Source organism: Copadichromis virginalis, linkage group LG16 (assembly GCF_057382275.1).
Source record: "Copadichromis virginalis isolate Kocher_CV1m ecotype Utaka linkage group LG16, C_Virginalis_male_GT1.1, whole genome shotgun sequence".
Lineage (NCBI taxonomy): Eukaryota > Metazoa > Chordata > Actinopteri > Cichliformes > Cichlidae > Copadichromis > Copadichromis virginalis.
Window position 1 is genome coordinate 17,022,848 of NC_140633.1, and position 15,474 is coordinate 17,038,321.

At 41.8% G+C, this 15,474-nt stretch overlaps 2 protein-coding genes across 11 annotated transcripts in view; one reads left to right on the forward strand and one right to left on the reverse strand.

The window, feature by feature from the left end:
• Positions 1-2,309: 2,309 nt before the first annotated feature.
• rpl8 (ribosomal protein L8) lies at positions 2,310-6,498 on the forward strand. Its single transcript, XM_085435624.1, has 6 exons — positions 2,310-2,391; positions 3,274-3,417; positions 3,505-3,646; positions 5,219-5,437; positions 5,530-5,645; positions 6,302-6,498. The coding sequence occupies exons 2-6, from the start codon at positions 3,280-3,282 to the stop codon at positions 6,458-6,460; spliced, it is 774 nt and encodes a 257-aa protein (XP_085291750.1). The 5' UTR covers positions 2,310-2,391; positions 3,274-3,279; the 3' UTR covers positions 6,461-6,498.
• A 1,452-nt stretch (positions 6,499-7,950) lies between these two features.
• The window catches only part of usp9 (ubiquitin specific peptidase 9), a 36,545-nt gene continuing 29,021 nt past the window's right edge, over positions 7,951-15,474 (reverse strand). For 7 of the 10 annotated variants that reach the window (XM_085435626.1, XM_085435627.1, XM_085435632.1 and 4 more), the window contains 10 exons: positions 15,225-15,450; positions 14,977-15,106; positions 14,626-14,811; positions 14,118-14,338; positions 13,920-14,008; positions 13,673-13,829; positions 13,303-13,515; positions 12,720-12,749; positions 11,331-11,429; positions 7,951-10,080 (listed from right to left, as the gene is read on the reverse strand). In XM_085435626.1, coding sequence (XP_085291752.1) covers positions 9,844-10,080; positions 11,331-11,429; positions 12,720-12,749; positions 13,303-13,515; positions 13,673-13,829; positions 13,920-14,008; positions 14,118-14,338; positions 14,626-14,811; positions 14,977-15,106; positions 15,225-15,450 — 1,588 coding nt within the window. In that variant the 3' untranslated portion in view covers positions 7,951-9,843. The remainder of the gene's footprint in view (positions 10,081-11,330; positions 11,430-12,719; positions 12,750-13,302; positions 13,516-13,672; positions 13,830-13,919; positions 14,009-14,117; positions 14,339-14,625; positions 14,812-14,976; positions 15,107-15,224; positions 15,451-15,474) is intronic. The other 3 variants (XM_085435633.1, XM_085435630.1, XR_014915818.1) reach the window with 2 other exon arrangements.

The window sequence follows — 15,474 nt, forward strand, 5'->3', positions numbered from 1 at the left end:
CATCCTTTTCTACCAACAGTTAGAATTTTTCCCTCTGTCTTTTTATTTTATTTTTTTAAAGATTTTTTATATTTTCTTAATTTCTATTCTAGCATCTATAAGTACTAAGCATAGATTTTCATCATTTGTTATTACATCAATGTTTTTGTACCAATGCCTATATTATATGATATATTTCATTTCTGTATCACAGGTTTTTGCACAATGACATCAGGACAAATTCCTCATTTGTGTACAAACTTAGGGATAAGTCAAATTCTGATTCTGATTAAGACACATCAAGTAAAAACCTTGGTGTATGTATCCTTATGATTGGTGAACCATTCTTGCACAAACAGTTACCGTGAGTGGCAACATCTATATGGCGTATTTTGTACAAATACCACAATCGTATATATTTGTGTATCTATATTTGACAGTTCAGTTCAGCAGTTGACGAATGTCAGGTTAGACTGGAGTGTCACAATATAATGTATCATAGCATCATACTGTAATGATCATATGTATGTATGTACTTTCCCTGCCTCCCACACATAGCTTGGGAATTTGTTAGTATATATAAATATAATAAAATAAGGATAGGTTTTATCTTTTAGTGACACACATAGATACAGATTTTATTAGCAGAAGCCTCAAGCAAGGTAACCTTGCAACCCTCTTACTGTAGATGAAGCCATGAGAAGTGTGATTGAATGATATTTTTCTTACCTTTTTCTTATTGTTGTCAGGGTTGCGTGGCTCCAGCCAGGTGGTTGAATTGAACTGTTCTTGCTTTGAGACGGTGCTAATCACCGTGTTGCTGTGCTGCCTGGAGTTTCTTACCAGTGATGATAAATATTCTTTCATCATCTTTCTCACTTTAGCATCCAGGTAACACAATAATACAGAAAGGAATGCTTTGTTTCTGAGCTTGTATGAACTCGCTTCTCGCTTTTGTTACAACAATTTAAAGTGACTGCTTTATTTCAATGCATTAAACAGTGAACAGAAACAATGAAACACGGATGTGACTGGTAAAGACATGAAGATCTGAGACTGCAGTGTATTAAACAAACATCTGCAGGGTCATTTGGAGGATCTTAATTAGGATGACTCCTGTGTCCTCAGAAGAAACAAAAACACAGTAACGTGTAAAACCTGTGTGCATGTGTGCAGCATTTATTCATGTTAAGCCTGTGGGACTTTATAAAACAATGCAGCATCACAATAAGTGAACCACCTATTTATCATGGACACTGTCAGCTCTGTGGGTGTGTGCATGCCCCCATTAATCACAGTGGATTGGTTCCACCAGCGGGACACTCGGATCTCAGAAGGGGAGCCAACTGTTGCTCTCACATCTTCTTCTGTGGTGAGAAAAATCACAGGGGCCTTGAGGTGAATTTTGACTTTTGCACTAAATTTACACTTCCTGCTAATTTTCCCATTAAGAGTTAGTGCATCTCGATTTCAGCTGTCCGGAGGTATGCGCTAATGCACTAATACCACCCTGCTGACTTTCAATGGTGAAGCTAGAGGACAAAATAACAGAATCCCAGAGTCCAGTGGCATTACTTCAGGGGCCACATGATCTTTTAGAACTGGGATGACTTTACCAAACATCACTAGAATGACAGTGCAAGCACATTTCACACTAAAAGTACTGATAATATCCCTAAAACATAATTACCAACATCATTTAACGCAGGCCAAAAATTCTGCTTAGTAGTTCACATGTCACAAATGTCACGATTCTGCTTTAGCAAGCTTTGCTTATATGCAAATTCATATTTAATATGTTTTTTAAATTGTCAGAAGCTTTCATTTTCAAAAATATTTCAGGCAATTATTTCATGGTTGAGCATAAAAACCACTCTGACATTATTTTGCTGCCATCTCCTGGAGTTCATTTATTCCCACAGTCTTTCTTTTTCTTTTTTTCTTTTTCTTTTTTTTAAGAGGGCTGTTCTTCTGTCATCATACTCCTCAGTAAAGACTCAAAGATCCCTGTATACTTTTTTTGTGTAATGCTCAGCTACATTTAGAAAGAAACTCATTATAGGCTACTATAAACATCCTTATAGCCCCCCAAAAATGTTTCTTTTTGTTATTTTTCTATCTTCTATCATTCAATGTGTGAAAATGTTTGTAATCCAAATTGCTTAAAGGTAGCGTTTAGGTTTATTTATTCTGTATTTATGCTAAGATTGTGCTCCCATCATTTAACACATATAGAGTTTTAATACCTCAGTGCTGCGATTCTTCTATTTGCGACAATCGCTGCTTACTTCCGAGTTAAACTAAGAAAACGAGGACGAAGCCTACATTTCCCGTCGGCCCCCGCGGTGATTTCTCCGGAAGAAAACCTTGGCTTTTTCCTTTGCACTTCCTCTTTCCGTCAACGGAGTTTAGGTAGGATGTCTACTTTCTGATCCCCGTCCTAAAAATCTGTTCTAAATCCAGATTTAATTAGGCCATCCGCTTTAAAAAGACATTTCTAAATACGGAACAAGTGTATAAGACTAAGACCTAACGAGCATTTTAACGACAGACTTTTGATTTTAAGTTTTTTTTCGTGCTTGTGTGTCCCTGTTGGGCGACATGGCGCACTTACAGCGGTGTGCTGGTAGCTAAAAGGCCGGCAGCCTTTCATATGAGCAAATTTGGCAAGCTGCTAATAATTAAATTTGTATATACTCGTGTAAGTGTTGGAATAAAGGAAATTTGTGTTAAACCTGAACCGTTACTTTAACAAATTGACTTAACGGAGGCTAGCTTGGCGGGCTAACGACAGCTAGCATTATGAGAGATGTATTACTGCATATGAGAAGCCAAACTCGCTTTGTGCAGTGTTTCAGCCACTATACCGACAAACATACATAAGCTTTAAGTTAAAGTTCCCATAAAGGAAAACTTAATGTGACTTTACATTAGTAGCAGCCCTGTTAGCATTTCATATGTCAAGCCGACAGATACGTGTCTGTTTCAAGCTTTTAAAAACCAGTGGAACTCATTAAATCCTCACATTTAAACTCAGGCCTTTGAAACGTTTTCTTTAACTTGCTACTGGTTAAATGTTTGCTTTAAAGTGTTTTTATGTATCATAAGTTAAGGTTGGATCCATTCAATGAGGTTTAGCTTTAGTAATTACTACACAGGTCTGCTTAGAGGGGTAGCCACATGTTTCTCTGTTTTGACCTGTTTGATGGAGATGCTGGATTTAATTTTATCCTGTATTAAACAAGACACTAGAATGTAACTTTTTTTTTTTTCATTAAATGCTCTGTTTTTCAGTACACGATGGGACGTGTAATCAGGGGACAGAGAAAAGGTGCGGGCTCTGTGTTTAAAGCCCACGTCAAGCACAGGAAAGGTGCTGCTAAACTCCGTCACATTGACTTCGCTGAACGCCATGGTTACATCAAGGGGATTGTGAAGGTAATTTGATGATAAATCCGAGCTGTTTTGGGCAGTGGTGAGGGTGGACGGATTTGTAATGTCTTTCCTGCTGGTTTCCCCTTGCAGGACATTATCCACGACCCTGGCCGTGGTGCCCCCCTGGCCAAAGTGGCCTTCCGTGACCCATACCGGTTCAAGAAGAGGACGGAGCTCTTCATTGCTGCCGAGGGCATCCACACCGGACAGTTCATCTACTGTGGCAAGAAGGGTAAGACGCTGAGCAAGGGTGTATGAGCTGCTCTTAGATTTTCATCTGTTGCCATGGATCTTTCCACAACGTGACGCTAATGCATGAATTATATTTCTGCGTCCGATCTTACACCATAGCTGGATCCCCATTTTAACCTTACGCCACAACCTGCTACATAATCTGGCATCCATCTCCTGAGAAATGTAACTAAACATCAGGTCGACACATAAAAAGATGACTTGAATGGCGTGGAAGGTTGAGGTGTACGGATGAAAGTAGTTTCCGGTTACTGTGCAAGTTATGACATAGATTTCCCACAGAAGTCTAAATCAAGCTTGAGAAGGAATTTTGGACCTCTGTCTCACTCAGACTCTCTTTTAAAGTTCCTGTTAAGATTGAGTGGCTTCAGAGGTGGCAGTAGTTCCAGGGAGCCATGTAATGATATGATTTAATGTTTTCCTGTCATAAAGTTAGTCACAGGAGTAATGATCATATATGATATAGGAGCTGATAGAATATGCAACATACAGAGCAACTCGACAAGAAGCTGCCTGAATGTTTTCTGCTCTTTCATAGTTTGGGTTAGTGCTGGACACACTTGAGATCTCAACTTCACTCTCTGTGTTTTCACTCATAAGTCTTAAAGTCCTTGCAGGATGTAGCTGTTAAAGTTGTTTTTTAGCTTTAGTCAAAGTGTAATTACACTACTTGATTACTTTTATTTGTATTTCCTTCTACATGAATAAAAATCAGCATTTCCTTCATTGATAATGGTGCTGTTGTGCAGAGAGTCAGCTGTTTGGGACTGCCGTGATGTTTTTTATTTTAATATCTGCTGACAGAAACTCAACAGTTTGAAGGCATTTACACACTTTTTTTTTAAACTTGGTATCTGTAGTTTTGGGGCTGTGGTCCACACTTGTGCTTTGTGGGGACAGAAGAAGCACCCAGTACCATGTGTTTGGTAGTAGAAGATGGCGACAGTTGCCCTCCTGTACTTGTTATGGGGTTGGAACCAGCAGCTCTATTCTGATATATAGGTCAGGACTTCAGCTGTCCTCAGCCACACTGCCCACTTCAGGGGGATCTCTGTTTTCCCCTGAGACTTTTAAGTTGTGGTTGTTAAATGACAAACATGATAACAGCAATTTTAACCATGAAGTGTGTAATGTTTGAGCTTTCATCTGCATGGTTAAATATTTTCTGGTCTAAAAATAAATCTGTTCCATTGGTGGTCCTTGATGGAGAAGATGGATAAAGTTATCTGAATGAACCACAAGATGTTTTAATAATAATTTTCAGTCTCAGTGTTGGTTCTAATTGAACTATTGTCTTATTTAGCTCATTAAGCAAAGATGAGCATCCGTGAAAATAGCAGAAGAATCCTAGGGTGTAATCAGAGGGCGATTATTTGCTTTTGTGCTGTGCAGCACCTGCTTATCTGCTGTCTCGTGTTTCTGTTACATTTTTTGATTACCTGTCTTCAGTCAGCCTCCAATGAAACGCGAACAGAGCTGTTGCTTAGGTGACACTGTTTTCAGATTGTCAGATGGAAGTTTGAAGCTTGTCCTCTCATCCCTTGTCCCACAGCTCAGCTGAACATTGGTAATGTCTTGCCCGTTGGCACAATGCCTGAGGGAACCATCATCTGCTGCCTTGAGGAGAAGCCCGGTGACAGAGGCAAGCTGGCCCGTGCTTCAGGAAACTACGCCACAGTCATCTCCCACAACCCCGAGACCAAGAAGTCCAGAGTCAAGCTGCCCTCAGGCGCCAAGAAGGTCATTGCCTCTGCCAACAGAGCCGTCGTTGGTAAGAAAGCGTAATGAAACAGCCGCGCATTTGATCTAGTCTTTGGACTGAGGAAAGCGTTTAAACGTGTCTGCCCTCCTTCTGTGGTGAAGGTGTCGTTGCTGGAGGTGGACGTATTGACAAGCCCATCCTGAAGGCCGGTCGTGCCTACCACAAGTACAAGGCCAAGAGGAACTGCTGGCCACGTGTCCGTGGTGTGGCTATGAACGTAAGTGAACATGAGTGTACCGGCACTGTGCTGCGATTAGAAACACATACAGGACTGCAGGCAGAGCAGCAGACAGATGCATGTATTTATGCATTGAACTGAAAGACATGTCATGTAGGCAGATAATCAGATTGTGTTATTTTGGGCATTGAATCTTTAGAAAAGTTTACTATGGAGCCCCATAAAAAGTCTCAGCACTGATGCAGATGATTGCCTATTCTCAGAGGTGGTGAAGATAATAGCTAATCACTCGGTATTACAGTTACCCTAATGGGTTTCCAGAAGAGTCTGCAGAACTCACACACACTGCAATGAGTCTGTGGGCGGGCGAATCTCAAAACGTTTAGAGGAACAACCTGCTTTGAGGTTTTAGATGGTGCTGCCTGTGTTGTCAGAGCACCAACCACATGAAGAAAGTCCATGTTTGAGCCTTTCTGGTCACAAAGAAAACAATCTTTATTGAACATATGAAATAAAGGCCTGTTGGTTCTGATTCTCAGAGCTAAGAGGCTGGTGAAAGGATGTTTATCACAATACCTGGTTGTGTGCTTGCTGTTAAATTAGTCAGTGAGGAAGAAAAGAGTAGAGGATGGATTCCCTTTTGAAAGTCCTCATACTAAAGATGCTTCTCCCCCCCCTCTCCTGTCCTCCTGCAGCCTGTTGAGCATCCCTTCGGTGGTGGTAACCATCAGCACATCGGCAAACCCTCAACAATCAGGAGGGATGCACCTGCTGGTCGCAAGGTCGGTCTTATTGCTGCCCGTCGTACAGGCAGACTGCGCGGAACAAAGACCGTCCAGGAGAAGGAGAACTAAATCTGACCGTGTTGATAATAAAAACCTGTTCCAAAACATTTGATTGGCTGAAGTCATTCCGGAGTCCACACCACATACAAAACAATGAACCCCATTTCAGTGAGGTGGTTAGATGAGCAGGTTTTCCTTGTGTGAAACTGAGTAGTTGCAGAATTTTAAAGGTGAAGCTGTGATATTATAATCTGAAGTTAAATTTGACAGTGTTGACTTTGCTCAACAAGCTTTCAACATGCACAAACTTTGGGGAGTTTAAAAAAAAAAGGAATATAGTGGGGGGGGGGGGGTTCTTCCTGAGTTGTGATAATCAGGAGCAGGTGTTTCAGCTGTCACACCAGCAAAGCTTTAACACAATTTAAAAAAATACTCAACAGATGTTTTTTAACCCTGTTAAGGCTAATTAGTTTTTAATTTGAAACAATTTGTATACAAGTTAGAATTTGCATCAGGTTTTAAAGATTTAGTCAGATTTACTGGGGGAAAACAAATCACACTGAGGTCACCAGTTATTTTACTGTTTGGTGACAGGAATAACTTGTTATACCAAATCCCTTTGTCTTAATCTTTGTTTTTAGGTTATGGTCTTTGAGGAGCGAGGGTCGGAGTGTTTCCCTTATCTGAAAGATTTCAAAAGTTCTTTGGGGTTTTTTGGAAAACAAAATCAATTTTAGCTGCTTTAGTGTAGTGACCACTTCTAAACACTAGAGGGCATCTTATTGGGCAGGTGATTGAACTTTCAATGCATTGAAGTATATAAGCAATAAAATAGCCTGACCTTAGTAATTCATCCCTGCTCTCAGCCTTCTGAGTGTGACCCAGAAATCAGTAATAGTGAAGGGTACGTGGAAAACAGACTGGAGACTTGATGGAGGCGAAACAGCCACGTGATTGGCAAGAGTTTGTTAAAGAGACTTAATTATTTTGCTCTTGTGGCCACTATGTAAGATTCACACTTTCAACAAATACTATGTGCTTTTCAAAGTATGACTCCCTTGAAGTTGGGCCTTTATTAAGGCACAGATTCAGTAAAAGTCACACTGCACACACAAGTTGTTTGTGGCAGTTGTTTGAAGAGCTAGTCTTTTTTTATTAAGTTTTGTTAAACAGTTTAGTTTTTAGTCAAACATATTTAATTGACATTGTAAAAGGAAAAAAAGTCTCATTTTAGTACATGGCTGCTACCTCGCATCTTCGGTGGGAGGTACCAAAGGGGAAGGGGAGGAATTGAGGATGTGCAGTTCAGGAAATGAGTGTGAGTGTCTCTGATAGACAGAGATTTGAGACATTTTCACAGCAGTCAGGTTTTGGCCATCAAAGCAGGAGCACCACAGCTGTAATTTATTAGTGGTGGATTCCATTTAGTGGAGACCCGTCCAGGGACAAATTGATGTACATTTATCAATTAACCAATCGCTCAACAGAACAGTTCATGCAGAATCGAAAACAAGTCAAGTATCTTCTGAACTGTCCAACGCTTAAAAATGACACGCAGGCAAGATTCCATGTTCTTTATTTGCTAAGGGCGCAATGCTTTTTTTTTTTGTTATATTTCTGTGCACAAAAAACCTCACAAAGTGAAAGTCCACATCGCGACTGTAGCTCCAGAATTCAACGTCACACCATGGCCAAAACAAAAGTCGGCAAAAAACAGGGCGCAGAACTCTGTACAGTCAAATATCTTCTTTAAAAATAACACAAGGACAAAAATGTTCCTCTTAAATCAAATTCTATTTTTTTAGTGAAATACAACAAAATAAATTCTATAAAATAAGAGCAAAATATTTAAATATAATACGGTGGGCAGAATATTTTCATTTGCAGGAGTATTTGGTATGTTTTTGACAAAATAAAAGAAAAAAAAATGAATAAAAAAAAGAAAATTACACGCATTCAAGTTACCAATTAAATACAGTATTTACTGATGTTTACCTTTACTCCTACATAATCACAAGTTAGCTCAAGTTGCAACATGACTAACCAGCCGCTATTCTTACGGTAAAACCCTGCTGTGGGACCTACTCTCAAAGGTGGGGATGGGTGGGGTTAGGTGCGGTGGGTGCTCGCTGCTGCTCAGGATCAGTCACATCATCCCAAACCGCAGCCAGATGCCAAACCTGACCAGCTCCACGGCAGAAAGGAGGCCGATGGGCAACAAAGTCTGTCTACGACTAGGCTCTATTGAAGAGACAGAAGCAAACCACACAGTCTATTATACACCAGAAAGCCCAGTACAGCAGTTCTGTTGCATATGTGTTCATTTTCCTATAGATGAAAGCTAAAGTTGTCTAACCCACCGAAACTGACTGCCAAATGTGAAGTTGGAGGATTATAATGTGCAATTGAAAAGCCACTTATTCATACATTGGTTCCAAAAAAACAAAAAAAGTATCGCCCTCTTTGTAGACAGGGTAGATGAGTAGAAAAAAAAGACAACCTAAAGGGAAACAACACCCCTCTGGAGATGTGGATTAAGAACAGCTTTTAGGTTGTTATGATCACAAGTCTTCCCATGGGCTACACTATTCTGGTGAGAAGCCATGCTAAATGTTACAGCATATTAACTAGAGCTTCAGAAAGGATTGAATTAATTACCAGAACCAAAAAAAAAAAAGAAAAAAAGAAAAAAAAAGACAAAAGTGAGAGAAAGGCAATGAGTTTCAGAGCAATGTTGCATCAATGCTGTTTCACATCAACCAAACACCATTAAAGTCCACCCAACCATTCCACGTCTCGCAGTAAAACCCAACCACAGCTCGGGGGTTGATTTGGCGTGGGTCGTAAGGTTGCCAAGGAGCTTAAGAAGAATATAATTATTATGATAACAATGCGTCCTTCTACAGGTGAATGACCAGAAACTGTCCGATGGCAGAACAAAGTTTTACTGCTGAGCATGGGTGATAAAACAAAGGAGTTGTTGTCTTCTTACAGTTTTTTTTTCTGGGGGGGAATTTTTATTATTTATAATATCCATTTTGTTTTTCATAACATCTGCAACATCTCCCAACAGCAAACCACACAGAGTTATGCTACTGGGGAATCTGAACAGTCAAAAACATTAACATACTATGTACACCTTTTCGTCGTGTAGACAAGCGCATCAGCATCGTCAGCTCCAGGTAAATTTGTTTTTTTCGTTATTAGAACTCTTGTCCACTCCCTCGCCTCTGCAGCCGAGAACGGGCCCCTGTCACACAGTCAGGCGGCCTCAGGTCAGGGGAGAGCGTCTCCCGCAGGCTGTCGGGGGGAGTGGGGACAGTGGAGAGAGAAGTGGCCAGGCTCTACCCTGCCCTGGGGCCAGAGAGAGAGAAAGAGAAAGGTGGGACCCGGCGAGAGGAGAGAGTGGGACGATGGAGGCTCGAGGCACAGCAGAGGAAGGGAGGGGGAGGTTACTCCTTAGGCGGGGCGGGCGCTGGGGTGGAGGTGGGGGCGGGAGCGACCTCCTCTGTGCCCTCCCAGTTCTCTTGTGCTCGCGGGCCTGTTCCTGGAGTGGTACCGGGGGCAGGGGCGGGGGCGGAAGTCTGGGTCGGGGCTGGAGTCGGAGCGGAGGCCGGACCGGGGCGCTGGGGGTTGTTCATGTGCTGAGCAGCAGGCCCGGTGTACGGCTGCCCGTGAGGGTGGTTGTTCTGTTCGGGGGGAGAGCGTGGAGAAAAATCAGCACATCATATAAGAAATGCACTCAAATGAAAACATGACATGCTTTAATTGCATCCACAGCCACGTGTTTTATGCACGTGCAACGCTGCTGGGGCCAATAACTCCAAACTAATCTAAACTGACAGACCTCACCTCTGCTGCTGAATCAGTAAAAACATCAGAGCCACATTTCTTCACTACAGTCAACATGTGCACCACAGATTGTTTTTAGTCCGTGTTTGCTTGCTGTAAATGCACTAAACAGGAAATTACCCTGCCTTTCACGAAGCAGAACCTATAAAAAATTTTTAAAAAATCCCCATCTATGACTAGTAATGTATGTCTTCAGTAGGGATAAATGCCCTGACAGCCACAGAGTCACTCAAGGTGAAGCCACATGCCGCTTCCTGTCTACATTTTACTTGCACTTGACCTCAAAGACGGATGAAGTGTTTCTGATGAAAGAAATGAGCCTGGTGTGGTAAATTACTGAATACACAGACAAAACGTGCCAAAATCAGTGTAAAGGGATGAACTCAAGTACAGAAGGACACAAAGTTGTCTGCAGTACAGCATTATCACAAACTGACAAACCTGAGTCACTGATTGTGTGAGTGCTTGGGCACGAAATAATACTCAGGAAAAAACACTTTTCACCATGGTTACCAGCATCATTAACAGATAATACAAGACTCGCTACGGGGATGGAAACCACTGTCTAAGACTGCGTTCTTTTACCTGTGCAATATGAAAACTCGAGAACATCCTGTCTCAGAGTGACACTGAAAAAACACTTCACAAGCTCCGCACTTCTGGGATGGATTTATTTATTTATTTTTGTAAAATCAGGTGTCGTAACCCCTCCCTGAAAAGTTTCCAGTTAAGCAAAAGTTGTTGGCAAACAGAAACTAGGAGATGTCATATTTCTGTGTCCCTGTTAAATCCAGAATTCATCTTAAAGTCTTTCCTCTCACACACCAAAGTTCAGAAACCCCATGTTCAGCTAGCAGGCCCCTCTGCTGTGGACCGAGCTCCCAGTTTGAGTATGGGAGACAAATACTTGAACTGTACTGTAAGATTATCCTTTTTTCTTTAGTAAAGAGCTGGATACTCTCTTAGTTATGCTGCTAAAAGCTTAGGCTGCTTTCTATTGCAAGTTCTTTTCCTCACATGTTATGATTTAGAAAGATAGAACATCCTTTGATGGGAATGGGCAGTAAGCTGTCCTCTGAGACACTACCTGCTGAAACTGGGTTGTTCCGGGAGAATGTGGGTACAGAGACGTATCCTCAGGTGGGGAGGAGTCCTGATCATCGGGTGCTTCCTGTTCATCTGGCTCCTAGAATAAAAGAGATGAATATATGTTTGTAATCACATATCAAGACAAAAACTGGAAATGTGCTCATCTATTTGAACAAAGTATAATAGTCTGACATCAGAGAGTAGCTTGTGTGGGAAAGTCAAACTTCCTACTGTGTTGTCAAGTAAATAAGGTTTAGGAGATTGAATTATGTGTGTGGGTGGCGTCTACAGCTGAGAGCATGAAAAAATGGAGCTAACAGAAGGTGCACATGAACCTCTACTGTGGAGGCAATTTCAGTGCGTCGTTTTTAAAGGACAAGGCTCATTGGCATTTGTACTTTTATCATGCTATATCGAATAACATCAGCCTCATCGTTTTACAGTCTTATCTCTGAGGCAAGGTCAAGTACACATCAACATTACAACATGATGTAACGGACAGGACCTGAAAGCTATCTGAAACATCACGAGTTTATAAACTTTTCAATTTAGCTTTTGTTCATTATTTTGTCACAGATTAAAACTTAATACTATGAATATGATAAGTTCTGGCTTTTGATTTGATCCAAATAACAAAACTGACAGCTTCACATTAGGGGCTGCTTACGCCTTTAAGAGTAATGTGCAACCTTTGAGATCTAGAAATGTACAAATCTGCAAAACAGCGGCTAAAAAAGCACAACGGCTTAACAGTTAAAATACTGTAACTAGCATTGAATGCTCAAGTACAGCTGAGGCTAGGAGATGCAGGTGGCTGGCCGTACCACACTGCAAGTTGGGGAGGAAGCAAAAACTGGCAAAAGAGCACTAGACTGAGATTGAAGACTGGCTATGTCAGTGCTGCTGAGACTGGGCAACAGGACAGGAAGAGAACAAAGATCTGTTCACTGTGTGCAGCTGCGTAACATGACTTCTCATGCTTAGTTACACTACATAGCATCTCATATCTCACCAGTGGCCAGTACACCTTGCCTTTTACTTGAACAGCCAAGAAATGATTTATTTATTTATTTTTTTAAATAAAATATCATGTACGCTCACAATCTGCTTTACCTACGCAGAGTGGACATGTACAAAATTGGAGTAGTTTACTCTAACTGCACATCCTAAATTATTTACATGACATTTATATTGAAAATACATGCAAAAGGCTCATCGTCATAGTGTTTCAAGCCTCTGACTAATCTACAAGAAACTCAAAGCTGTGCAATTCGATTTAAACTAGTGTTAAATGTGATGGAAGCTAAAACTGTTGTTTCTCTGCTGATTCTTTTGGTAGGTTTTGTCTCACTTCCTTCTTTTATGTCGTGGTGCCTGGAATACTGACCTTCCCTGGGCTTCCCTGAGTACACTTGAGCTGTGTATGGAATATTACAGGAGAAGTGTGTCATTTGACTGGATTTTCCATTCATAAAAAAATATATACAAGTAACGCATTTTAAGTGAAAACAACACAATCATATCTGTGTGTATTGTGAACTGCAGCCATGTAAACAACACAGAGTCAAACATGGTAAGCTGTACTTTAATCAAGCTCAGTTTCTTTTAGCTGAGCACTTAGATTCCAGATAATTTACTCTCTGTATGTTTAAAAAAAAATCAGGATACAAAGCTAAAAATACACAACACATTTCGTGCGTAACTACAAGAGGTAGAGAAAATGGTAAATTACAAATTTTCTGATCGGCTTAATATTCGATTAATCGCCGTGTTAGTACTCATACATATCCACATGTTAAATGCTGGTCATGTTAGACCATTCATTTGGGCTATTTGTGTTGAAGTGATGTGATACACATTCACATTCAGCCTCAGTCTTACAATATTTTTTCTGTTACCTCTCCCTAAGACTGCAAGATAGTGTTAAAGAGAATCTGTGGGTGTGTACAGTACAAGGTTAATGGTATTACCTCCTCGGGACAGAGCTCACAGGCCTTGGCCAGTGTCATACGTGCACTGTGAGAGCGCTCCAGGAAATATCCGTTGGAGGTCTCGTTGCTCTGAACAGGAGGTGACCAGTTGTTGTAGGTGTACTGTGGATTTCCTGTGTATGGCCTCCTTTCCAGCTCATCGCCCAGCCACTCCACTGCCCACGTCCACTTTCGCTTCAGGTCACCGTTACTCTGTACAGACAAGCACAGAAATGTAACAAACGTTTAAATGTTTTAAAGCTTCCAGTCTTTTCACATGCCAAAGCACATCAATATACCTCTTTCTTGTTGTTATGTTACTTAGTGCTTACTTTGGTCTGCATTAGTTAAAGAGAGACAGCCTGTTTACCTGTAAGATCTGGTAAGCCACAGAGCAGTTGCTGAAAAGGGCCACCATGCACTTAATGCACTGATAAGCTCGTTTCTGATAGTGGTTCTTGGAGCGCTGGATGGTGTCAAAAAGCCCATCTCTGTCATCGGGAATGCCCTTCAGCGCATTGTGAATCCTACACACACAAAAAGAAGCAAAGGAGAAATTTAAAACCACGTTCAAGTTTAAAAATTGTAACTTTCTGCACTCAGCAATCAAGTCTGACCTGTGTGTTTGCCAGGAGTCCTCGATGAGCAGGATTTGTAGCAGCAAGTCCAGGTAAGGCCTCAGCTCATAGGTGTACGAGTATGCCACCTGCAGACAATGTGTACAGTCTAATTACAAGCACTTGTAGACGTTTATAAGTAAGAAACCTATGGAGTTCTGAATATCATGTTGCTCTGAAGAAGCATTAGATGTTTACCTGCCAGAGCAGCTCACTGAGCACAGTGGAGGAGAACTGAGGGTTCTCCCAACAGCTGAAGCGAAGCAGCTTCACTGTCTCTTCAGAGTTGCTGCAGTCCTCAATGATCTTCTTCACGTAGCTCGTCCTCACAAACAGGATCTCTGCCACCAGCTGCTGCACAGGCATCACTGGAGCCGTCAGGTTGGTGTCCCCATATGGGTTAGGAAGAGGGGGATTACCTGCAGGAAATACAAAACAAAAGTTAAGATGGACTATCCTACAAATGCAGGCGGATATTAGCAAAGTCCCTCATTCATCATCTTTGAGAGCCCTCAGCTCCAAGCTGTGCCTACACAGCACAGAGGCTCAGAGTGGCTGTTTGTCAGTCACTAGATCCTGAGCAAGGATGAAAATCCTCACTGGGCTCTCACTAACCCTTTTCACACAATCACTTGTTCACTTTAACTGAGCTCATACAACTTGTGCCTAAAAGGAGAAGGGGGGGGGGGGAACCCCAACAACTCACCATTGATGGAGGACTGCATGCGTGAAGAGACATCACAACAGCGAACCAGCTGAGAGACGACAGTGTAGAGCTTGCCCAGTTCAGCATACTGATACTTAATTGGAGGGCCAGGCCCCTCGTCCAGAGCGACCAACATGAACGTGGCAGGAACATTCAGCTTCAGCAGTTGCGTCTTTTCAGCCAGGCCTGCATGTGGCAGGAGTAATGACAGGTCAGAAGAAAGTAAAAGCATTCCAAGCACCAAATAACTTTAATTATTAAAGAACTGAATTATAATTTACATAAAATTTTGTAGAATTCATTGAGGAACAAATGTACATAAAAGCTTAACAATCTCTGTGCGCTCCTTACCCAGATTGGCGTACATGACAAAGAGGTTGAAGTACTGCTGCAGATGACGGCCGTGCTCAGAAACTTCTCGTCTGAGCAGGTTGAGGACAGCTCTCAATAAGTGGTCACTTAGACTGAGGTTATCACAGCCCTAAAACACAAACATGAAATCAGTTGGAGTCCATCAAAGGCATCGTGTTAACATGTGAGGCCAGACAGAGCGAATTAAAGTCGTTTTTCCAGTGCCCAGATGTAAGCCTGGCACCAACCTGAGCTGAGGGTCCAGGCGAGGCAGTGGGGGAGGGGCAGGGGCCATCTTGCAGGGAGAAGTGAGCGATGAAGACAATGAGCTTGGCAAATGCCCCACGGACCTCAGCGCTCGGGCACTCAAGCAGGTACTCAGAGAACCGGTTAGGATAAGCAAACAGAACGTTGTGTGCAAACCAGTAGCGTACATTCTTACTGTGTCTCAGCAGGATGCAAAGAGCATCATACCTAGAGGGGAAAACAAGATAAACA

Bases quoted from the DNA above. Each gene is read 5' to 3' on its own strand.
- rpl8 (XM_085435624.1), top strand. From the start codon at position 3,280: ATGGGACGTGTAATCAGGGGACAGAGAAAAGGTGCGGGCTCTGTGTTT. The intron at 3,418-3,504 runs GTAATTTGATGA...TTCCCCTTGCAG, and splicing joins ACATCAAGGGGATTGTGAAG to GACATTATCCACGACCCTGG. The intron at 5,646-6,301 runs GTAAGTGAACAT...GTCCTCCTGCAG, and splicing joins TCCGTGGTGTGGCTATGAAC to CCTGTTGAGCATCCCTTCGG.